At 40.0% G+C, this 25252-nt stretch overlaps 2 protein-coding genes across 6 annotated transcripts in view; both read left to right on the top strand.

Moving 5' to 3' along the window:
• lipeb (lipase, hormone-sensitive b) overlaps nt 1-7809 on the top strand; it is a 28075-nt gene extending 20266 nt beyond the window's left edge. For all 5 annotated transcript variants that reach the window (XM_023263676.3, XM_055013746.1, XM_055013747.1 and 2 more), the window contains 4 exons: nt 463-645; nt 1631-1812; nt 2652-2921; nt 3698-7809. In XM_023263676.3, the coding sequence (XP_023119444.2) occupies nt 463-645; nt 1631-1812; nt 2652-2921; nt 3698-4099 (1037 nt within the window). In that variant the 3' untranslated portion in view covers nt 4100-7809. The remainder of the gene's footprint in view (nt 1-462; nt 646-1630; nt 1813-2651; nt 2922-3697) is intronic.
• Nucleotides 7810-9253: 1444 nt separating this feature from the next.
• tmem145 (transmembrane protein 145) overlaps nt 9254-25252 on the top strand; it is a 35129-nt gene continuing 19130 nt past the window's right edge. The window contains exons 1-5 of the mRNA XM_023263721.3: nt 9254-9560; nt 21822-21896; nt 22369-22446; nt 24337-24423; nt 25106-25207. Coding sequence (XP_023119489.1) covers nt 9450-9560; nt 21822-21896; nt 22369-22446; nt 24337-24423; nt 25106-25207 — 453 coding nt within the window. The 5' untranslated portion in view covers nt 9254-9449. The remainder of the gene's footprint in view (nt 9561-21821; nt 21897-22368; nt 22447-24336; nt 24424-25105; nt 25208-25252) is intronic.

The raw sequence follows: 25252 nt of genomic DNA, 5'->3' as shown, positions 1-25252 counted from the left end.
AGCAACTCAGTTCATTAGCATATGGATGCTTTTTAATTAACCCTTGAAAAGACGCTTAGAAAGTCTTGCATGTCCTCCGATAAATTATTATTTCACTAGGGTATATCTGTAGAGGACTGTGGAGGAGTGCAGGAACTGGCTAACAATACCAACTACTGACACAGAAATACTGCCTGTGCTGTCACTTTTCAATAACTGAACTAAAACACTGGGTTGATGGCATACGTATTTTCTGTCCTCTCCATCTGTCATCACTGTGTATTGCTGTCTGTAACACAAATAGCTATGTGGTGGTATTCAACCCACTCTGTCAGTGGTTTTCTTACTTGACTGGTATGCCTTTCCTATTAGTGGTTTCCCATCTTCTCTGTTGTTACTCATTTGTGCTTACTGAGGAATGACCAAAACACTTTCATCACTTTTGTACATCTATTTTTGCTTCCTCTATGCCTCTTTCTCCAGGCAATGAGCCGCAGACCGAGAAGCAAGTAGCAAAGGTGAGCACACTGAGCCTGGTGAGGAGAGACACAGCACTAATGCTGCGAGATTTCCGACAGGGAGCCTCCAACTGGATCCAGTCTCTGCTGGATCCCAACAGAGCTTCAGCCTCCCCGAGCACAGGTGCAGAGCCACCAGGAGCCACAGGTAAACAAGCCAATGGGTTTTCATTATGGTTTGTGTGCGCACAAGCACACGCACATGGTGTAGTTGTGTAGAAAGATTACATGAGATGTGGGTGGAATAAATGTATTTTGCTTGGCAGCCACTGGATTTGATCGTATCTCTGGTGAAAGTACAGTTCTGGTCACTTTGTGTGTATGTGCATACCTCTTGCATTTTTAAAGTGATCATTAAGTCAATTCATGTAAATATTGCAGGTCCACAACATGAGGAGTAGGTCGCATACATGGATCCATGCTATTCAGCATCCAACTAACCAGTTGTCACTTTATTTCATTATGTTGCAAATCATTCCTGTAGCCCGATTCAAATCAGTTCACCTTTTTGGAGCAGCAGGACTTTGACAGTAATTGTTAATTGTAGCCACCGTAAATCTGGTGGCGAATTGTAATTTCCCTTGTGTCCCGTTAGGTAGGTGGCACCCCCAAAGCTGCAAACCCAGTTTAATGAGAGTGTCACTGGTGGGTGTACTTTATTAAAACACCATCATGGTGCTGAGATAGTTTATTATTAAAGAAATGGGAGATCAGTAGCGCCTTGTGAGGAGACCAGCCATGATGACTTTTACAGCTGTGTTTTGACAGCTCATGGCGGGCAGATGATATCACTATGACAGCAATTTTTGAATTTCCTCCTCCTACTTCTTCTCTTTCCTTCCTGATACATCCCAATTTGCATTTTAGGCTTTTAACTGTTGGCTGTCAACCAGAGGACATATGATAAGTGGAAACAGCAGAATAAGTGAAAGTGATCTTGTGTTACTGTCAGTGCTAGTTTATTTTCCGTGTTTTCTCCCAACTGCTATTGAGCCTAAATAAAAACTCTGTGTGGTTGACAGTATTTTTTTTTTTTGTTCAGGAACTTAATTTTATTGTTTGTGTGTTTCAGATGTTTTGATTTGCATGTCATTCATCAATCTGTTTACCCCTTTGCCCTTCTTGTTTGCTAGATGCAGTGAGGAAGAGCATTTCAGAGGCATCCATCTGTTCTCCTCACGCTGACCCTCCTGTACCCACAGAGCCCTCAGAGTTCCTCAGTAGGAAATTATCAGTGAAGAGCCAGACTTGCCAGGACTTGGGATCCCACAACAATGCCATACCCCACTGTACACCACTGCTCTCTGAGCGCACTGTATGTCACATTTGAACATGTTTACTCTGAGATTAGCTTGCTCTCTGCTGATAATCTTATCCAGGAAAGGTTAACTGTATTAACCAACCAAGGGCTTTTGCTTAAAAGAACACTTGGGTGTTAATGGAGATTGTTATGGGAATTTAACCTGTTATTATAAAAAGATGTGTGATGTGATGGGAATATGTATTGTAGTGAACAGAAGACCGCTAGCCTCTTGTCTATGATTAGTTTATCTCTGCTTTCATACACTTTGCTTTGAAATGATTTGGCATACAGTTGTAACCTTTTTAAGAGGTCGAACATTTTGGGAGCATGGAGATATTTCAGCTCTATATCTTCCAGTGCTGTCTACCCACCACTGATGTGCATGTTTCTCTTCAGTGAACTCAGCTGAGATTATGTCACCTATTTCTCACAAACAGATCTGGCTAAAAAAGTGCTGACAGCATATCAGAAAATTCTAGTTGTGCAGGACTGACAAGGTGTTGCAGATTATCCTTGCATGTATTTTCTCACAGGCAGACTGGATTAGTGGCTGGTTTGGGAAAAATAGCAAGCAGAGGTGACGTAAGATATCAAATGTGCTTTTCCTCTTTGAAATTAGAGTTCCTAAGGAAAGACTGAAGAGGTTTTTAGAAGGCTTTTACAGGGACAAACAGTGGTGTATGTATGTGTGATGTATATGTATATACATTTTTTAAATATATATATATATATATATATATATATATATATATATATATATATATATATATATATATATATATATACACACATATGTCATTTTGTATAGGTCTACTTCACCTGGATGTCTTTTCATTTCGTCTCTCCCTTAGCCAGAAGATGTGAGTTTCTTTCTCACCAAGGATGGGGATACCTCCATGTCCAGTGACCTGTCTTCACTGGCCATACCACCACCTGATACTGGAGAGGAGGGATCACAGCTGGAGCACCGCAGGGAGTTTCCTCTAGGGTTTGAACCACTGCGCTCAGAGCAGCTGACTGAGATGAAGGTGGAGAGCTCTCCAGTGGTCAAGGATCCATTCTGCTCACCTCTTCTAGCCCCTGATAGCATGCTTAAAGGGTTGCCACCGATACACATAGTGGTAAGAGGAACTTCACAGTTAAATACACTGGTTCAAAGCTTACTCAAACAAATCTAGTGTGATTTATCTGTCAGTCACTGCATTGTAACATTTTGCTTTTTAGCACTTGCAGTTTTCTACACTTTTTATCACACTGTCGTCTCCTATGAGAAAGCACATATGATTAAACTTCAAGAATGAATACAGCATTGCAAGGGTGGACTGACAAAAAGAATAATATCAGAGCTTTGGAGCTTTGACCGAAACACAGCCTTCCAAGTAGATTAAGGTTACCCATTTGTCACAGTTTTGTAGATATTTATTGCCCATTTTTTGGAGCACTATATGAAGACTTCTTGGTTTTACAGGACTTGAAAACAGCAGTTTAACATTTGACCAGAGCTTTAGCTTTTGATCATATCACACAATCACACATATAGTACACACATTGGGTGTTAGACAGAAAACAAAACAGACTCAAAATGTTCAGAGACAGAGTACCAAGATGTGTTTACGTATATTAGAGTGACAGTGTGATGTGAGGGATTGGTGAGGTTGAAGCCTGTTCTTTCTTTTGAGAAGGATGTTAATATGAAAATGAAGAAATTGGTGCTGACTTTAAAGTGACCAGAATCAGTACAAATGTAAAGAGAGTTCGAACAAAAGAGACTGGAATGCTTGGCTTCCTTTTCTTCAACCCTTAATTAAGATTCTTGACACGTCTAAAGGGAATTCAAATTTGCTTCTTACAATTCCTACCCCTTCCCTTCCTTTCTCCGCTTCTCTCCCCCTCTCAGGCTTGTGCATTAGACCCCATGCTGGATGACTCTGTGATGTTTGCCAAGCGTTTGAGGAACATAGACCAGCCTGTCACTCTCTGTGTGGTGGATGACCTCCCCCATGGTTTCCTCAGCCTATCGCAGCTCTCCAAGGAGACAAGGGAAGCTGCCAGTGTCTGCGCAGAGCGAATTCGTGCTGTTTTCACCCAGGACACACCCCCAGAACCACGCAAGCACCGCAAGCTGGAACGAACCGATAGGGGTGTGCCGGCTTCTTCTGGGGAAAGCGGTTCTCTTTTTGTTGGCCCCGCTGAGGGAGGAGAGCTAGCTGTCAAGAGAGGAGCTAAAATTGCTGATGGGGAGGGTTCAGTTGCTGTGGCAGCCCAGAATAACACTGACGCTGGTGGCATCGGGGCTTAAATAAGGTTAGATAGAAAAGTGTGCTTCATTTCACCGAGGAGGGAAAGGAGAAGGAGTAAGTGAAAGTCAGACAAATTTAGGCAGTGCAATGCCTAAGTGAGAGACGACGAAAGCGTCCTGAAAAGCAGGAGGTGGGGAGGAGCGCCAAAATATTACTCCATCTACTTTACAATTCTTGCCAGTTGTCTACGCACCAACGCAGATCTTGTAGACAAAACGAACACACCCACAAAAAAAACATGTCATGTCATGTTTTAGAGTAAAATGATAATTTAGCAGCTACTTAGATCAAAGACCAGCACTCACCCACCCACACACACACACACACACACACACACACACACACACACACACACACACACACACACACACACAGAGCACACACACTTAACAGAGTTGCTGTTATGCAGCGGAGGCTTGGACATAAAGCAACGCAGAAGATTCTTGAGACGAGGCCTGAATGGGTGATTCATCTAGGCCAAGGCAGTTATTGGAGGCCCTAATCAGATAGTGGTAGACACACTACATGCTTCTATGTAGAGTCATTCCCATCAAAATGGCCACTTGTCCTTTAGGGAGGCACTCTAAATCACACTTAATAACTCTACATTGTGTTCTCCATTATGCCAGTTTGGCAGTCAATACAGGTTACTTTGTGGATAGTAACTCTGTTGACTCTCTCTCCGAAATAGAATTACAAATCTACAACACAACAGACTGAACTGATTTACTTCTTTCTTGAGATTCTATTGCAGTTTTTAACCATATAATTAATCCTATGCAGAAGTATTGCTTTTTTTATTTATATAAATGTTTTATTGCTGTTAAAATCCATGAGTCACAGCAGGCTTTTTTCTGATTTGCATACTCTATTATTTAATGTAATCTTAAACCATTTACTCCAATTAACTTCATATCCTACTCTCAGTAATACATACTGATCAGATAGAGTAAATGTAGGATATTACACAAGGACACAGTGTCATAGTGTCTGGATTTTGCCTTGTGCTGACATTAAAAATACAAAGACTGCATTCTATTGACTGTTATAGTGAAATTTGTGGCAGTGCACTGAAATGCATTAATATGAAGTACAGGAATACTTTGGCCCTTTCTTTGCAAATCTTTCAAAAACAATCATAGCTTTCAAATGTCTGAAAGAGACTGTTTTTATTGTATTGTGTAAGATAGGAAACAGTTGTTCTGTATTGACTATTCCAGAATGAATAAGACAGAGAGGAGTGGCAAAACCCCAGCTCTCAGCTATCAATACACATTTTAAACTTCACTGCACTGATTTCCGCTTAGGTTGTCCCTGTTCCTCAGCAAGCGTTATTGCTCACTACTTCTCTGCACAGTATGCACTGTGTCAAAGTACCACTTCTCTCTAGGCAGGAGTTTTCTGGCCTGATAACCAGTTTTTTTTTACAAATCAGAGGCTTTTAGGCAAAGCTCGTAGACCCTGACCAAGAAAAGCAATTGCAGAAGTGCTGTGTAAAAGCCATTGAACTTGTATTTGGCCCAAAAACAGTGGCTGGTGGTCCAGATATTTTTACTCCTCGCTGTCACATTTGGGGTTGACTTTGTTTTTGATTACCTGAGGACACTCTTCTGAGCGTATTGCCATCAAAGCACTTTGAAGTACACAAAAATGTCCTTCTGAGGGTCAGTCCTTCTATCAGGTCCAACTAAATATAGATGCCAACAATGCTGGCACTGTTCTGCCCTTGCCTGGTAACAGGGCTGGGGTTGCCAGGTCTGTAGAGAGGGATGCTGTGTGATGAATAGGATTTAGCTGATGCTCGGAGTGCAAAATCCTCCCTGTGTAGAAGAGCAGGATTTTCAGCAGCAAAGTCATGCTACAGGATTAGACCATACTCAGTTCTGTCAGCTTGAAGTACTTACTGCAATATTTTTAGTCAGATTGATGGAGAGAAGCAGACCCAAGAAGAGAAAGAAAGTTATACACTCACTCTGAGATGTTGGGCTGAAGTTTGTACTTCCTTCACTATCCGCTGTTTGTGCTCACCGTGCACTTTTGCAGTAGTTGGTCTGTCAATCAGTATAAGTTTATTTTAAGCTGAACTTGTATACATGTGATTTTTTTTTTCTTTACTTGATGTCAGACTCAAGTGAAGTTTGTGTGCACATTCACATGATCACAATAGTCTCTGTCCTGCAGAGAAAGATGAACTCACACGTTGGTTTGCCCTCTTTGTGTCATACACACAAAAGACAAGAATGGCACTTTCCAGTCAACAGTTATTCATTGTATTTATTGTCTGTTGTTGAGAACACCCACTTTGTAGTTGTCAGGCCTCTGTAGGACAGCTGTGTTTGTCTATGATGTACTCTAAATCAGCTTGATTTTATTAATACTTAAAACACAACTGCGTATGTAGGACAGCGGAGTTGATTGCTCATTAGCACTTTGTTGCATAAAGCTAAAAAAATGTTGAAATGTGTCAAATTCATTTACTTGCTGTGTATTAGCCTTCATATGCCTCTCCCCATTTATGACCGGTCATGTATTAGTCTACCCTGAGTGTAGGCGATGCACCAGAAACCTCATCTGTTGTTTTGGTCAGATGATTTTGCTACTTGTAGTTTATGCTGTCTGTAACTTTGAGCTGACATTTGGTTGAGTATTATTTTAGTGTGTCTACATCATAATGTCTGTGTTGATGATTCACTTGTTGGTGAGGAACTTTATAACTGCAAATATTACCTGAGAGTAAAACCGCTTGTAGTAGTTCAGAGTAATACTACTTCTTAAAAATATTCAGCTGTCAAGATATGCAGGATGCCTCTGCAGTTTTACTCATCAAAAGCTATTTTATTAGAGATTTTCCTCGCTCCAGGCTGATTTCCATGATGTGCCATGCAAAGTGCAATACTGTTACAAACCTGAGCTTGCTACTTCAACAGTCAGGGCAACATTTACAGTAAAGTGATGCAGTTACACACAAGCATCGCTTCATTTTTCTTTTCACAGTCTCTGCTTCTTCTGTTAGAAATGTGGCACTTCTGTTTATTGTTGTGCAATGTTTGCGAATCACCTTAAGCTTGGACTTTACAGATAATATACCAACCCATATACAGTAGCACTTGATTCAAGGTATTGTTAAGAATCCTTGAAGCCTGCTTTTACAACTGCCTCAGCAAGTTAAACTGACCTCAAGCACTTCTTGGAAATGTTTCCTTATGATAGTTAGATGTTCTTCATTTATGGTTAAAATTTCAAGCATAACCAAAGACTGCACTTAGAATCTTGCAACAGATGTACAGTCCTTGCTGTTTAATGTTTGCTGTTAAATGTTACCACTGTAAATGCAGGTGCTAATCAGTGTCATAGCCGATCTGCACATCATATGCAAATTGCACCGCATCAGTTCTGATGTAGAATATTATTAGCCTTTAAAAAAACAAGCCATAGACTGGAAAGAAAGTATGTATTAAATTTACTTGTTTTTACTTTTAAATTATCTTTTATGGAAAACACCACAAGTGCAAACCTGTGAATAAAAAAAGAATGTATATTAAATGTGAATCATTTAAATATGTTTACTTGCAGATTTGTTGATTCCAGTTTGTTTTGAGCTGACTGCATTTTCTTTGAGGGTTTCATACTAGAATGATGTGTTTGATGCGCCATGACAAGGCTTTTTCCTTTGTTGATTTATATCTAAATAAATATCCCATGAATGCTGCTGTTGTGTCCAAGCTCACGAATTAACCTTTTCAAAGCCTCGATTAAACTAGAGATTATCTGCAAGTTGCTGAAAATAGAAAATACAGATGATATTTCATTCAGTCTGATGAGATGGTATTTTTAATGGATTTCAACTTCTGTGTATTTATGATTTAGGACTGCATTTGCAGGTTGGTGGATATCATTGTCGCCTTGCAGCTAGAAGATCCCCTGTTCGCATCCCGGCCTGGGATCTTTCTGTGTGGAGTTCGCATGTTCTCTGTGTACATGATGGGTTTTCTCCGGGTTCTCCAGCTTCCTCCCACAGTCCAAAAACATGCTGAGGTTAATTGGTGATTCTAAAATGTCCATAGGTGTGAATGTGAGTGTGATTGTTTGTCACTGTGTGCAGCCCTGTGATAGACTGGTGACTTGTCCAGGGTGTCCCCTGCCTTTATCCCTAAGTCAGCTGGGATAGACTCCAGCTCCCCGTGACCCTAATGAGGATTAAGCGGTGTATAGACAATGGATGGATGGACTGCATTTGTGAATACTAAAACTGATCAATTGAGTTTTCCTGACATTTTGATTCAGCCAGGACTTTGGGAAAGGGAACTAAGAGGGATATTTTGTTTAACACAAAGTGTTGGACTAAATCCAAAAACACACAATGCAGAGAGCTTTCTAATATTCATGCACCGTAATTTGTCTACTGAGGTGAAAATAAGGATGTACTGTAAGTGCAATTTTGAGGCACCTTTTTTCACCTTATGCCCTTCTCTCTACAATTTAGAGACAAATAACCTTCTAAACTGCACAACATTTCTGATGACTAATTTTTGCATGTGAAGATTGCGCACACCAAACACGATGAGTTTATAAAGCGATGCTTTTGTATAGATTTATCTAAACCCAACAGTATATTAATAAGCTCCATTTTGACCAGCTACAACACTGAAATCAAACAATAGCCTATTCTGTATATAACACTTGGAAAGTGGACATTCTCCATAATACTAGATAACCTTTGACACTTAAATTACATCTTACTGATATTCCTGTACTTTTACTTATGCTAAGTTTGGATACAAAAACATACTGGTAAAAGAATAGTTTGCCTGTGGAAAAAGCCAACTACTTTAACCTAAAAGGTCTGAGTGCTTCTTTTGCAAAAGCGCACTATAACCGTTTTCATGAAAATTCAGCTGTAATCCAGCCTGTTACTGTAGATAGGTATCTTCCTGATAAGTGATATAAGCCAATTTGGAACAGAAGGCCGGGCATCATCTGTCTCAGTGCTACTTCATTAGAGGTGTGTGACCTCTAATGAAAACATGATTGCAATCAGCGATGGCATTTTTAATGTGCGGACGTGTCGCATTGTCAAAGCACGAGCGGAACCGGGCGCGCGCACTCTCTATCCACCACCCCCTCCCAATCAACCACACACACGCACACGCACACACACACAGCCATCACCATCCACCACCCGGCAGCTTCAACAGCTGGAGGGGCCCACATGCACTGAGGGACCAACGCGAGCGCGTCCGCTTCTCTCTGGCCACCCTCTGCGCGCTGGTCCTCCGTGCGCGCTCCCTAGCAGAGACAGGCTTCGGGGAGCTCGGCGAGCAGACGAGCGACAGCGGGGGAGAGAGAAAGATGGAGGTGAGGGTCGGGGAGAGACTCCTTTGCCTGGCCGTGCTGTCCAGCGTCCTTTGCGTGGATTCAGTCCTCGGAAAATACGTCAGAGGCATCGTCAACACCAAAGAGGTGAGCGCCGTCTTTCTGTACCTCGTTAATTTGTTGCCTTGCGACAACGACACAGACTGACAGGAGTGCGAAAACGACTTGACTGCGTAACCGAACGCAGGTGACTGGTGGACTGTTCCGAGGATGGACGAAGGGGCTTCTATCAATTCAAGTTGCCTCGCATATTTACGTGGCTGTTTATCGCCGCCATATGAAACACACTTCCCTCTATACTGTCTTCCAGTTGCGCGCCATCTGCATGCGTGTCAAGCGTGGCGTATATTTCCCCCTGACTAAGATAGTCCTTGGCATCATTGCTGCCCCAGCAAGCGGCATCCCACCAGTCCACGCTCCACCAATGAAGCGTCGGTAGTGGTTGCTCATCTTGAAGCCGAATCCAGCTGAACCATGCATTGTTTTGTTGCCATGCTTCAATGTAAATTAGCTGTGGTTTCTCTGTTTATGGCTAGAGGAGCCGTCACCGGTGTGCGTCATATGGCTTGTGGCGCGCAACGGTGGTTGTGCGGTGGACCGTTCACCAACTGGGCTCATTAAAGCCCGGTTAGGGTTCTGAGTGTGCTGTGTGACAAGATCCGGGTGTTAAAATGTTGACTGTGCAACTGGAGCAGCAGCTCTCGGCCGTTTGTAATTCAGGGAGGTACCACCTGCTGTTCCACATCTCTGAATGGCATTCTCACGAGTTTGTTGGGATCAAGTTTGACATAAATGAGCCGCACAAGAAGGCTGCCTACCATTTTGTTGTGAGTTAAACCATACAGGTCACTCTGCAGGCAAAATAGCCTCCATAACAGAGCTGTCAAATCAGTCTCAGATCAAGTTTTTTTGTGGTGGTTTAGTGCATAATTATATTTCTGCTGAAATTTGTGCAGAACTCATATTTTACAGGCCAAGTATGTATCCATAAATCTTTCAGTTCCTGAGATCAGCTGTCCGGAGTTTTGTAACAAGGAGTAAATTAATTTGATGTTCAACAAACAAACCTGATCATATAAACATAAGAAAGAATACATAAGATGGAAAAGCCTGAGGTTATGTACAAATTTTTCATGTTTTACCTGACAGTTCAGCAACTGCAATGATGTAAACCACAAACAAGTTGAATGGAAAGCTGGAGACAAGAAATATGTGTCATTTTTGCTTGATAGGTTCATGGCAAAACTGAGTAATTTTCTGTCAGCTAGTCAAGCAATTGTTTCAACTCTAACACGAGCACTCTCAGCAGATGAAATCTCCTGTTGCCACCATGTAGCCGCTCAGTGACCAGCAGCAGAGGAGGTGTATCTGTTAAAGCACTCAAAAACACAATGCGATGGACACAGTGTGATAAAGGATGCATGTTTTTGCTTTGATCATGTGCACAGGAGGCAATTTGAGCCAGCAAGCTTTAATTATCACTCTGGGTTGCTAACATGTTGTGTTCACCGGACTCTTGACTGCAGTAAATATAAAATGAGTCAGACTGAGACTCAAGCCACCAGTTTGAATCCCCAGAATGACAATGGGGATAAGAATGGATAAATTGAACAAGAGGCACTCATCCATCCATCACAGCCGTAGAGATGCCCTTGAACACAGCACTGAATCTGCATCTGCTCCAGTGGAGCTGCTCAGTGGCCAGCAGTAGGTTGCACTGGGTAACTTCCAAGTGTGTAACTGTGTGTGTGTGTGTGTGTGTGTGTGTGTGTGTGTGTGTGTGTGTGTGTGTGTGTGTGTGTGTGTGTGTGTGTGTGTGTGTGTGTCTGTGTGTGTGTGTGTGTGTGTGTGTGTGTGTGTGTGTAGTAGTGCAGTAGATAGTAGTAGGGGTAGATGAGAACATAGTTTATTCATCTTGTATGTATGTATGTATGCAAAGCTGCACTGGTAGCTGTAAAATTGCTGTAAAAATATTTTGTGGAAATAGCAATTTCCTGGAGCATAGGGTGATTTGTTGGAAAAAAGAAACACTAATCTGATGAGGTGATATCCTCAAACCAGATGACAAATACATCTTAAAGGTTGATGCCAGTGGATTTTCATTTTCCTTTAAAAAAATGACAATGACTAAATAGCTGCTGATTCCATTTTCTGTGAATGGACCAGCTAATTAATTCACTAAGCAGTTGTTTTAGCATTACTGTATTGTTAGACAAATTGGCATTAAGAAATTTATTAAGAGGAAATGAATGTTCAAAAAAGACTGAGGTTTGCACTTTTTTTTCATGATTTTCAGGCCTGTTCTTGAACCATGTGGTGGGATTTTTTTCTGCTTCTGCTGCTGAGCCAGTTAGGTGTAATATGACAGCCTAAGCAAACAAAGTACTTTGAATGACACCAGCCAACACCAGGCTTGACGTATTGATATTTTGTGTATGTGCTTGTGTGCGTTTTAACTCCTCATCAGTCTTCCTTGTGCATTCCTGCCCCAAGGTCACCTACTAACTCCACTCCACACATCCCTGCAGATTCACACCCACAAACATACACACACATACATACATACAGTCATACATCCATGCATGCATTGGCATCTTTGTGAGGACATAATGCCCTTTACTCCAACCTTAGCCATCAAATCTAGAAGCCAAACCGCAACTCTTACCCTACCTTAACCTAAACCTAATTCTAACCTCAACCCTAAACCAAGTCCTAACCCTCACACATCCCTATAAAAGGCTTTAAAGTGATCTTACAGCTGAGAGGTTGTCACTTTACCAAATTGTCCTCACTCCAATGGCCCAGAACTCACAAACTGGTCCTCACAAAATAGCTGGACAAGTACACACACACATGCTCACACACTCACTCACAGAATGAACTCAGTTTCAGTTCCTGGATGCTGTAGCTGTATCAGTGTCTGCAGAGGTGAAGGTAGAGTTTGCACCGGGTTGTGAATTGGTAAACCAAATTTGCCACACTGAGATGGAGGAACTGTTTAAAATTGTGTCTGGATAAACATAGTGAGACATAAGCATAGTTATCCAAAGGCAATGGTGCGACAATGGACTAGTCAACATCTTTCTTTGAGCTGGTCGATGTGTACCGTTAGTGTAACTGGCTGATGCCGTATGGACACACTGATAAAATGTCCCTTTGAGGGGCAGTGGTGTTGTATTTTTAAGGGCAAAAGAAGGACACTGTTTTGAAATCAACTGGGGAAATAAACTTTGCCCTCCTTCTACAGTCAACATCTGTAGACCTCTGAGCAAGGCAGAAAATCCACCCCCTGCGTCAGGCTGTGTCTCTTGTGTCAGTGTCCATAGAGCTGTATGAATTTGCAGCAGACTGATAACAAACATGTACAAAGACTTCATATGACATTTGTTTGAGCTGAGCTCATGCTCAGTTATATTTTGACAGCACAAGTCATTCATCATTCATCCTTAGGTTTCTGCACACTGTTCAGCATTTCAGGAGGGAGTTTAGAGATTCAGTAATTAATGCATATCACTCTAAAAATGGTTCTAGAGAAAACGTGAAAGCTCTGTTTTGATTTAAAAATCTACCGCCCATGTTCACCAACATACCTCAACTCATTGGGCTTTTCTCCATCCTAAAATTAACTCCTGAAAAGCTGTGGAATTTACTATTTTGGATATCTGGGTTGATATAGTAGCAGTTACAGAATGGATATCACCAGGATTTAATCATGATCATGAAGTAAGAGTCCCTGCATATGACGTTTTATTTTAATTAATGTTATCTCCTACCTTTAAACATGCTTTTTATGAACTCTTTAATTAGATTTATTTTTTTAATTTAGAATTTTCAAGCCTTTTAAAGTCATAGAAAAGTCTTTGAATTTAACTTCAAAGTTTTGGCGTAGCACTTTCAAGTCCACAACTCAATCAGTTTTCCTTTTTAATGAGGATATTGTGACTAGATACAGATGTTATATGTGTGGATGCATGTGAGGAAGCATGATGATGTGTCCGTATGCTTGCTTTAATATGTCTATTTACATGTTTACAAAGCCTATGTGTGCTCATTGAAACACCCAGTTTGACAGAAAGGGACAGAGCTTGTGTGTGTTTGTGTATGCCTGTCTGTGCGAGAGTGTGTTTATGCATTGCACCATTGTGTAACCCTGACTAATGAATCATTGAGAAGCCCAGCAGTCCAGGGTTGACTTGACTAGCTGATTGGTAATTAATTGTTAATGAGGCTTAGCAAACAAACAGGGATCTGGAGAGAAAAAGAAAAAGACAGAAAGCTACAGAGATGAAAGGACAGAAACTGTGAGGGAGGAAGGAAGGAAGAAAGAAAAAGAATAAGACAGTGAGAAGCTGAATTGACCAGATACTGCATCAAGGCATAGCACTTGATTAATGGGTTGTACATACATACACATACACACACACACACACACACTGCATGTGCAATCACACACACATACTTGGGGAGGTGGCTGAGTGACTCTGCATCACAATGCAGTGGCCTTGGGGAAAGAAGAGGACTGAAAGGGGATTAAGGTGGACACCTCATCCACTGTTGCTACTCTCCAGGGATCAGTCTCTTTTCTGCTCTCCGCTGACACAAACACACTGAGCTACACTTTGTTAACTAGTGGCTGCTTAGTTTAGTTATTGACGTTGGTGGAATTGCTCAACCCCATTGGTGAATTGTGCTAATAGCCGTCTCCACACAAGCTTGTTGATGCCATTGTGCCTTTGGTAGACTGTTTTACTCAAGTTACATGTGCACTGATTAAAAGCATCAATTATGCAAAGACGTGCTAAATTTTGTAGAGCAACAAAAACATACTCATTTTGACCATTGATTAATTGTGGTCATCAGTGACTGACGGAATGATGATCTAATGGGCTGCAACTAACGATGAATCGATGAATCGTCTGAGCACGATAGGTCATCAAAAGTGGAAGTGAGCGCGCAATGCAACAGAAATCACCGTCCGAGCGGAGCGCGGCTGTATCGTGCATCTATAACATATGCATATACTATATACGCACGATACAGCGCAGATGTCCATCCATGTCCCGCACTCTGCTCCAACGGTGATTTCTGTTGCATTGCGCGCTCACTTCCACTTTTGATGACGTATCGTGCTCAGATTAATCGATTCATTGTTAGTTGCAGCCCTAGCTGCAACTCATGTTTTTTTATCAATACATTTATTTTTCAGTTAACTATCAATGTGTTCATAAAATGTTGAAACAATTTGAACTGCATTCTAATGGTCTAAAATCCAAAGATTTTTTACTTTACATCAAAGAAATGTGACAGTTGTGTGTGGAAAAATGGCTTAAATGAATGCTTTAAAAAAAAACTCCATTAATAGGGTTGAGCAAAATTAAAATCTATGTCAAGATTTTCATATACCCACCTTGCCTTTAGCACAAGTGTAAAAGTAATGTTTTATACTCTACAACGCACTGTATTTCCAGAAGATATGTAAATAATACTTGTGCACTGACATTGTTTTTTTCGTGGTTTGAATTAGGGCTGCAATATGGACTGCTGTCATTATCGTTTTGACTTCCAGTTATTTTTTCAATAATTGATTCAGTGTTTACTACATCAGATTTCCTCAAGCTCAAGGGAAGCCTTCAACTGTTTTTCTCAATCAACAGTCTAAAAGCAGAAAATATTTTTGTTTAATCCTAAATAAGATGGGGCAAAGTCTCACATTTCAATCTTTGTTTTATTATTTTAGCATGAAACATGACTAAACCTCTGAACAAATCTTTGGAAAATTACATTTTTGTGTGTGTGGACAGAACAATTGGGTAATCAAATTCTAATTTCAGCTCCAGTGTAGATCCATTTGAGAGAAATTGTTACAGAATAGGCATTTGTTATTACTGTGCATCTTACTCTGACAGAACAATTGCCTGAAGACCGTTGTCTGTTTTCAGTAATAACAATGCCGCATACACTTAGCCAGGTCCATAAAGAAATGGATGTCTGAGTTTCTCGAGAAAATTCTTGACTGGTTTGCACAGAACCCTGACCTCAACCCCATCAAACACCCCTTGGGATGAAGTGGATTGCCGATTGTGAGCCAGGCCTTATCGCCTGACATCAGTGCCTGACCTCAGTAATGCTCCTGAAGCAGAAAAGGAGCAAATCCCTGCAGCCAGGTTTCAAAGTCTTGTGGAAAGGATAGTGGCTGCTCTAGTAGCATATTAATACCTGCAGCTTAGGAATTAAATTTTCTACAAGTATATGTGGATGTAATGTCTCAGTATTCAAAGACTTTGTTTTGATGCTGCTCACATGCTTTTGGCCATTTTAATATGTTTCCGTTTTTGTGTTTTCTCATATCTAGGATGTTAAAGCTTGAGTATACAAAGTAGTCCAGAAGCTTTTTTTAAAATCATGGTTTTTGAAAAATCTTTTTACATCTTGACACCAAACAATAAATCAAGTGATCTGATAATGACATAGAATCACAGTCAGTTTGTGGCTTTTTGGGTAAGAATTTTCAAAAAGACTTGACTTAAAATATTTTTCAGAATCCAGATTACAAAGTGCTTCACAGGTCAGCAAAATAGTACAGACAAGTGGTAAAATCATCAGAATTTAAAAGACAGATGAAAGCACAATAAGACATATAAAGCCAAGACAGGGTTAATGAGATTAAAAAATATATATTTAAAAACAGTTCAAAGGAAATCAAAACTCCAAGAAAATCAAATAAGGCTCTCAGATAAAAGTGTGTTGTACGAGGAGATTTAAAATAGACCAGATTCAGCCAAAATGATTTCCTCAGGCAGATCCTTCCAGAGCCTCGGTGATCTGACTGCAAACACTTTGTCCGCTTTAGTTTTCAGCTGAGCCCCAGGAACAGACTGAAGACCTCTGCCCGAGGATCTTAAAATGTGTACTGGTGCATAAGGTACTAAAAGATCGGAAATACAACAAGGAAAGAGGCCATTGAGGGCTTTTAAAGTGATCAGTAAAATCCTAAAATCTATCCTAAAACACACTGGGTGTTAGTGCTGTGAGGCTGAAACAGAGGCGATATGTTCACATTTATTGGTTCTTCTTAATAGAACATTGTTGGTGAATATAGAATAAATGAAAAGTTTAACTTTTTCATTTAAATTATGGAAAAAGATAACTTTTTTTTTGCAATATTCAAATTTTTAAGCTGCCCCTTTAAGACCTTCAACAGCAGAGTGTTCCACACAATCAACTCAATGACATTTGAAGCTCTTTTTAAAACCTTTTGCAAGGCCAGCACCATGACTACTAACAGTCTTGTCCTGTGTCCAGGTGGCCTGCAGGAACTGTTTATTTGTGTTTGGCAATGGAGTTGAAGTGAAGAATGAAGACTATTTTACCTCATTTTTCTTTGCAAAACTGTCAGGACTCGTGAGTGGACAGCACTTTTCGAGTCCAAACATGAAACTTCAGTCATCTTGCAGCCTGCACCAAGTTGTCCTTTAGGAATTCACTATACTTTTCTGTATTCATTTTACCCTTTACCTTCACAGACCTTTAGGGCCTGCCACCAAGTAGCATCCCAAATCACAATACTACCACCACCTTGCTTTGCGGTGGGCATGGCATGTTTGTGATGATATACATTGTCTGGTGTCTAGTCTAAAGTCCAAAATGAAAATTTTTGTCTAGTCAGACCACATAAGCTTCTTCCAGATCACACCAGAGTCTTGCACATGCCTTCCGGTAGTTGAGATTTAATGTGAGTGTTTTGGGGTTTTTTTGTCAGTGGATTTCTTTTGCCCACTTTTCCATATAGCTTTGAGTGGCAAAGAACCCAGGCAACAGCTATTGTATGCACAGTCTGTGTTATCTCAATTACTGAAGCTTGGAATTTTCAGAGGAGTCATAGGTATCTTCATAGGCATCTTGGTGACCTCCCTCATTAGTCTCTTTCTTGCATGGTAACTCAGTTTTAGAGGATAGCCTCCTTTGGGCACATTTAAGCACATGTCATAATCCTTCCATTTTTTAAATGATGGATTTAGCTGTACTTCAGGAGATATTCAGTGACTTGGGAATTTTCTTGTTTCCGTCCCCACGGTTATGCATTTAGTCTTCACAGTGTAGTTACAGCCAGGAGCAGTGTTTCACCAGTGACTGGACTAGTCACTACCTTACTTGAGGCACATTCACTGCACATCAGATGATCTCTATTTAAAAAATCTGCTGCATCTGTGTGGAATTAGGTGAGTCACTTATACAAGCATTTATTTTACTTTTTCAATTAATTGGCATTCCTTTGTAGAAATCAGTTTTCACCTTGACACGAAAGAGTAGTTTTTTTGAGAAATTCTTGTCAAAAAAGAAATCAAATTGGCTGTGATTCCAAGTTAAAAAGCAGTTAAGGAGCGTTTTTTTTTTTTTGGACAAGTGAGTATCTGTTTTTTGTTTTGTGGCATGTAGGTTATGGTTAACAATAAATGACACATAATGTAGTCTGAATGCTCCCTGTCAATGTGCTGTCTTGTGAATTAGTCCACCATTAGTGACTGAGGAGGGAGCCCTGAAGGAAAGAGTTGGGTTTTTTGTTTTAGTTTTTTTTTAAAGTTGTATTCTTTTCAGTGTTTCTTCTTCTTACACTGTCTACAATCCTGCATACTCCAGCTTTAAGTTAATTTAATCACAGTATTGTATAATCAGTAGATAAGGGGCTGTTTACTAAGGAGTTGGTTGAACTTCTGCTTAGAAGTCACTGGTTTTTAGTTTATAGACTTCTACTAAAAACTGCAATATACGTGAACTTCAGTAAGAGTCACAATTGTTGGTAACTCATTAAATTTGGATTTTTGTTGACCCCTTTTGATTTGATTTTGAGCCCTGAAATTTGTGTCAGTTTATTAATCAGTAGTTCAGTCTTCGGAATTCAATTAAAAAAATTTGTGTTAACTGCCGTCTTTGGTGAGTGTGTGAGCAGCTAAAAGAACTAGCTCACAGAGCAAGGAAGTCAGACTAATTATCTACTTTCAGCATCATTGTTTGGAGCTGTGTACTACTGCTGGGTTATTGAGTAGGAAATTGGAAGGACAAGTGCTCGAGAGCACAAAATAAAAGTGGGTGTGTGTTGTGAATGAATGGCTTGTGCGTTTGATGTTTCTATGGCAGCTGCGAACGAAGGTATGCTGTAGTTGCTATGGCACTAATGGGGAGGGGGCATTTGGAGCAATATGTGTGTGCACTAAGTGGCGTGTGTAGATGACTGTGGTTGTTTTTGATCAGCCACAACATGCTGGAAAGAGAGTGACAGATGCTTGTGGATAATTCGGTGTGTTCGCCTAACAAAGGGGTGTTTCACAGTCCTTGGCTGTACTGAGGTAAATGATACCCCTCTCCATCCCACCATCTCAACCAGACCATCTCTCCTCTCTCCAGGGATTCATCTCTGGGTCAGTGCTTGCCTCTGCTGCCCTGGTTGTCATGGTTACAGCCTTAAGCATCACCCAGGACAGCGCACAGAGGTGGGCGTGAGTCTCTGGCTTCAGTGACTTCTGGAGTTTGCCATGAATTATAACACAGAGGCACCAAGGGCTGAAACTGGCTGGCAGTGGTTGAAATATGGCTGCGGTTTTGTTTGCTGTGATATATGGAGGCAGCAGTGCTGGCCACGGTATGCTGCTCGGTTGCACTTTATTTCTTAGCATAGAAATTACTGTGCTTGTTTATGTAGGGGAAACTCAGGGCAGTGGTAATTACAGTATAATGGTGCATAGGGAGTTTTGTTGGTTGGTTGGAGATCAAGAGTTCATAACAACCAACCCTAAAGGCCTGTTTTAATAAGCAAAATGAAAACTGTCCTCCGGTCCTTCATATGTGGTTGGAAAGTCAAAATGTATTCTGTGAGTTGTCATCATGTATTGAATATGTGTACTTTAGACATCTGAAGAGTACAATAGATTTTAAGGAAATAAAACATTAACTGATGTAGAACTCCATATACCAATATAATCATCATATCTGCATATGTGAGACTATAAGTCTATAACGTGTGTGTGTGTGTGTGTGTGTGTGTGTGTGTGTGTGTGTGTGTGTGTGTGTGTGTGTACACTACCTGTCAAAAATTTGGACACATCTTCTCATTTAATGTTTTTTCTTTATTTTTAGGACTATTTACATTGTAGATTCTCATTGAAGGCATCAAACCTATGAATGAACACATGCAGAATTATGTAATAAATAAGTGAAAACATGGTTCATATTTTAGATTCTTCAAAATAGCCTTCCTTTGCTTTGATTACTGCTTTGCGCACTCTTGGCCTTCTCTCCATGAACTTCATGAGGTAGTCACCCCTAATGGTTTTCACTTCACAGGTGTGCCTTGTCAAGGTTAATTTGTGGAATTTGTTGCCTTCTTAATGAGGTAGAACTTTTGAGTGGTAGAAAAAAAAAATATATATATTTCACATGATAATATAAATAATAAACACATTTTTTTTTCAAATTCAAATTATATTTACCATGATTTCATGTATAAAAGCAACAAAAAGGTAAAACATCTAATGGTGGTGAATACTTTTATAGGCATTGTATATTGCTGAAAAAGACTTGCTGTTGGCAGAGTGCTGTATCGACACATATTGATCGAAAAGTTGACTCCAAAAGAAAAGTGTGCTACAGAAATGGTACAAAAGCAGGGATGACTGCAGCCTTGAGAGGATTGCTAAGAAAAGTTGATTCATGAATCTAGAAGAGCTTCACATGGAGTGGACTGAGGCTGGTGTCAGGGCATTAAAAGGCATCAAACACAGACGTTCAGGAAAGGGTCTACAACTGTTGCATTCCTAATATCAAGTCACTCCTGAATCAGAGACTACGTCAGGTTCCAAAGGCGTCTTTTCAGATGAAAGTAAATTTTGCATTTCATTTAGATCACTTCATGTTTCATTTGCTGACAAGCTTTTTGGAGAAACCGACCAAAGGGTTTGCTGACCATGATATCACCGTGCTTGATTAGCATGCCAACTTGTCTGACCTGAACTGCATAAAGCCCATGTGGAGTTATTGTCAAGAGGAAGATGAGAAACATCTGACCAAAACATACAGACAAGCTGAAGGTCACTATCAAAGCAACTTGGGCTTCAGTAGCACCTCAGAATTGCCACAGGATGATCACTTGCATGTTACGACACACTGATGCAGTAATTCATGGTAAAAGAGAACCTTTTGAGTGAATTTTGAGTGTATAAATTAACATACTTTGGAACATTGAACATTGAACGTGACATTAAAGTAATTTCAGGACACTAAGGAATATTTTTCAAGGTAAAACTATGTAAGTTGAACATTTCTGTGGTAAATCCTTTTTTGATTGATCTTAGGAAATATTCTACTATTGTAGGATTCTGGATTTCATATTTTCATGAGCTATAGGCCATAATCAGCTAATTGAAACCAGAAACGGAGAGGCTTAACTTTATGTGTAATAAGCCTAGAATTTACAAAATTTTCACTTTCTTTAATAATTGATGGTAATGTGTCTACTGTATACTTCACTGGTTTTAATAATTTGGCTGCTCACTGTATATACATCACCACTCATTGATCCACCATACTGACACTGCTGCATTGCCTTATGTAAGCTCAGTGAACTACACCATCAGCACTATTATCTAGTCTCATGCTGCCAAGCCTATGGTTGAATAATATTAAGAATGGATAGGGTTTTTTTTTTCTTTTCGACCTCTCATGCTTATTAATGTGCTCAGCACCCCCTTAATGCCCTCCACCGTATACCCTCTCTAGAAGTTTACCCTCTTGGCACTGCTTCCCTCCCTTTCAGTTTGTCTTTAACATTCCTGAAACTCTTGCCTGCTCGTATAAGTCTTATCACCGCTCTTTGGTAGGTCTCTTCTTTACAACCCTGTTTATGTCCTCACCAACTCCTATTTGTTTTTTTCTTTTCCCTACTGCTCCCATTCCCTCTTTTACATCTTGGATGGTTAATGTCCATTTTCATGCCTCAGCATCCACTGGATAGGTTGTTGGTCAATTTCAGTTTTTGCCCAAAGAGTAAATTGCAAATAAGTAAGCGGTTTTCACATATCCTGTATATATAGAGAGATTTGCACAATTTTCGAAAATAAATGTTCGAGTTTGCTGATCCCCAGACTTCTTCTCTTGTGCCATCATGCATCTATAACTGTGATTGTGAGCATGCTGACATATTGATGCTGGCATGTTCCCCAGAGCGCTGCTGTGCCAAAGTAAAGGCTCAAAGAACCACTAGCACAGCTGTAGATTCTTGTTTCTACCTTGCTCCATCTACATGTTAGTTGTTTATGTGTTCAAATTTTTTCTGTCTCTTTTCTATCTTGACCACAGGACTGGGTTTTTCTTACACGCTTTTGCTTTCTGACTGACTTTGGGCGGCTGGATTTTCGGTTCCGATATCCAAAGGTAAGATGACTAACATAAAGTTTTATGTGTGCATCATGCATTTGTTTGCTCTTCATTATTTTCAGAATTTTTCTAAATTAGCTCAGCTTCCCCACACTTTCTAGTCAAAATAAGTGTGATTTTTACTTTACTCGCTCTTTCTTTCCTGTATAATTTAGAATCTTCCTAGTTCTCTCTTACTTTTCGTACCTCATATAAGCTGATGTCTTCTCTTTTTCCCTCCGGCTGTTCCTGCTGTACCTGCCTTGTCCTTTTTTTCTCTTCCCTCCTCCTACTTTTTCTCTCATTCTGCATCTTTCTATGCATCTGTTTGTTCCTCCTCTCGGCTTTCTTTTACCCATGTCTTACTTTGCTGTTTTATTCTGCCGACTTTGGAAACAATTTTGCCATATCAATCTCAAACTGTGTCGCTGCGTCCTCACTGATCTATGCACATCCCAATGCTATCTCTTTCTGTCTCTTCTCCATGTAGTCTCGCTGCTGTCAGAACATATTGCTTTACTTTGATGACAGTTCTCAATGGCCAGCTGTGTACAAAAGGCCTGAAAAGGTGAGAGACTGACACCCTCTGCATCACATCTTTTGACAAGCTATTATTAATGATGAATACTGCTCCATTCACTTGTTCATGTGCCGCTGTTGTAATGAAAAAGTTCTGTAGCTCCAGTTTTGATAATTTCTATTTTAACTTGAATTGAAGGATCACAGACTTGTCATGTTGCTCAGAGTAAAACAAAGCTGTCATTTCCTGGAATGTTGACACTTTTTAATGTATTATTGATGATGGTTGCAGTGATCAGGGATGGTACTGGCCATATTTTTGAACACAAAGGGAAACACCAGATAGTTCTACCTGAACTGAAGCTGTTCATCAAAAATGACAGCTGTAAATATTTTTCCTGAAACTGATAATACAACTCTAAAGGGCAGTTATAGTAAAAATCCCAAAGTTTGTGGATGTGTTTTTATTGGGTTGATCCCCTGGTCTACCACCTTAGATCTTTATGGGGGCGAAGTGCATAATGTGAGCTCAATATGATGATATTTGCATCAATTCTGGGTAAAGTAAATCCTTGTCTTTGTCCTGCTTAGCTGACCATAAAATAGGAAACTATGTATACAGGGGTTGTGATTCCTATAATCTTCGTCAAACATCATTGTGAACACTCAAATACTGTTGAAGCTTAAAGTCAGCATTTCAATTTTGTAGTTGCTGTTTTTTTTTTTTTCAAAGCCCAGTCTGCTGGAGCACAAAAACCAAACAGCAGACCATAATGTATGCCTTTTAAAGCAGCTCCTGTATTGGGTAGACTCTCCTGTCCACTGTCTTAAAGTATGCTTGTAACATCTGGCAAATTTCTTGATTTTGAAAGACCCCTCTGGTGAATGTGACATTTTCAAGGAAGAAATATCTGAGTATTTAATGTGTAATTTGATTTTCAAACATGAGTTTCAAATATTTCTTTTTTAAAACAATACTAAGAGAAGAACTTCAAGTTTAAAGTCAACTTTAAATCAACTTTAAATTGCTTTCACAACCAACAAATAAGGCATCATTTATCCATTGATTCTTGACAGACATTAGTCCACCAATCAAGTCACTCTTTTCAAAGTAACCAGTTGAGTGTTAATCCATCAACTCATGGCATCTCTCCATTGTCATAGAATATTAGGGTAAGTTTCTGGGTTAAAATGGTTAGAATTGCTATTATGGCTGTAAAGTGTTTTTTTTTTACTGTATTTGTTTTGTACTATATAGCAGATATATAACGTACTATATAGGCGAATTCATGCTAAAATGATTTGGCATTGTAAGAAAAAGTGACACAAATCCCTTGCATTTCTGCACAAAGTCATTCAGTTGGTTTTATACTCTTCTTCTGCCTGGCATCTTTTGACACAAAGAATGTGACATTATGTTGAAATATTTCCAGCACATCATTTCTCAGCTTTTAGTCAGATTCTAGTGTCAGATTCTCACAATCAAATGCTATGGCCTTCATTCTCCTCTCACCAAATTGCACTGTTATATTTATGTCATATTATGTTGCACTACAATATTCAGCAGTCACACACAGACAAATCCATCATAGAGGAGACAAAAAAATCAGTATTAATTCCAGCAGGTTCAATAGACCAGAAGTCAATGCATTCACATTTTCAATTAAATTTTGATTAAACACACCTTTCATTTTATGAACTGGAAAATCTGTCTCTGCTGCTACTCAGTATGCAACCATCTATAAACCACAGCTGAATGCAACCACTTTGAACATTTCTTGTCCTGAGCTTTATTGAGAAGTGCTTTGTTAAATGACAAAAAACTGAAATAAAAATATATTTGAAAGGCTGGGGGTAATTAGAACAGGATTTTCAGTTAGGGCATTTGTAAAAAATGTTTTAAGCAAAATTTAAATTTAAATTTTCCTGCTTCTGTCAGAACTGCTACCAGAAGGAAGCGGTGCTGCGGCCCGAAAACAACCAGGTCATCAACCTCACCACACACTACACCTGGTCAGGCTGCGTGGTAAGAGCATACACACAAATATATGCATACACTTTCACTGAATGGCATCTTGTCCTTAAAAAACACAGAATCCAATACATTGATGTTGTTTTGTAGTTTCATTTTGTCTCTGACCCTAATGTGTGGTGATATATAGTATGTGTATGTATTACAGAGTATAACATGGTTCCCTTTTTATCTCCAGACACACATTTTCATCTTTCCTCTTTTGTAGTGCAAAAAGAGCACAGAAATATGTAAAAGAGGGAAGCAATAAACAGAGATACAGATAGGGAAGGAAGTGAGAGCCAAAGGCCCCTAATGTGTTTTCATAGCATTTTTACTGATTTCTGCTTTTCTGCTGTTGATGATGCATACCATTCAATCAGACGCTCTTTCCTCGCTGTGACACCTTTTTTAAAAAAAAAAAAAAATCCTTTTGCCTCTTTTTCAATAATCAACGCAACGTGTTTGTTTATCACATTAGTAAGTGCAATTGCCAGCGTGACTCTGTTGTTGTTGGGGTTAGTCGATCTTGTTGCCACTGTTCAGGCTATATTGGGGTGTGAAATATGCTTGTATCTTGATATCACAAGCTCCCAATCTACTGTGATTATTCAGTGTTTCTCTGAGGTAAAATGTGTATCCTTTTTGGATAACAACCGTCCGTGCACAACTGATCCATGCATTTCCTGTCTCTCAGGTGGAGGGAGATGGGAATGAGGAGGTTCTGAGCTGCGTGGGTGGCCGTAGTTTCCGCTCAGTGAGGGAGAGATGGTGGTACATCGCTCTCAGCAAGTGTGGGGTAAGCAATGACCTCTAACCCTCTGTGACCCCACTAATTCTTTCT

Source organism: Amphiprion ocellaris, chromosome 9, assembly GCF_022539595.1.
Source record: "Amphiprion ocellaris isolate individual 3 ecotype Okinawa chromosome 9, ASM2253959v1, whole genome shotgun sequence".
Lineage (NCBI taxonomy): Eukaryota > Metazoa > Chordata > Actinopteri > Pomacentridae > Amphiprion > Amphiprion ocellaris.
Note: the sequence above shows the minus strand (reverse complement) of the source record. Positions and strands in the feature narration are given on the sequence as shown.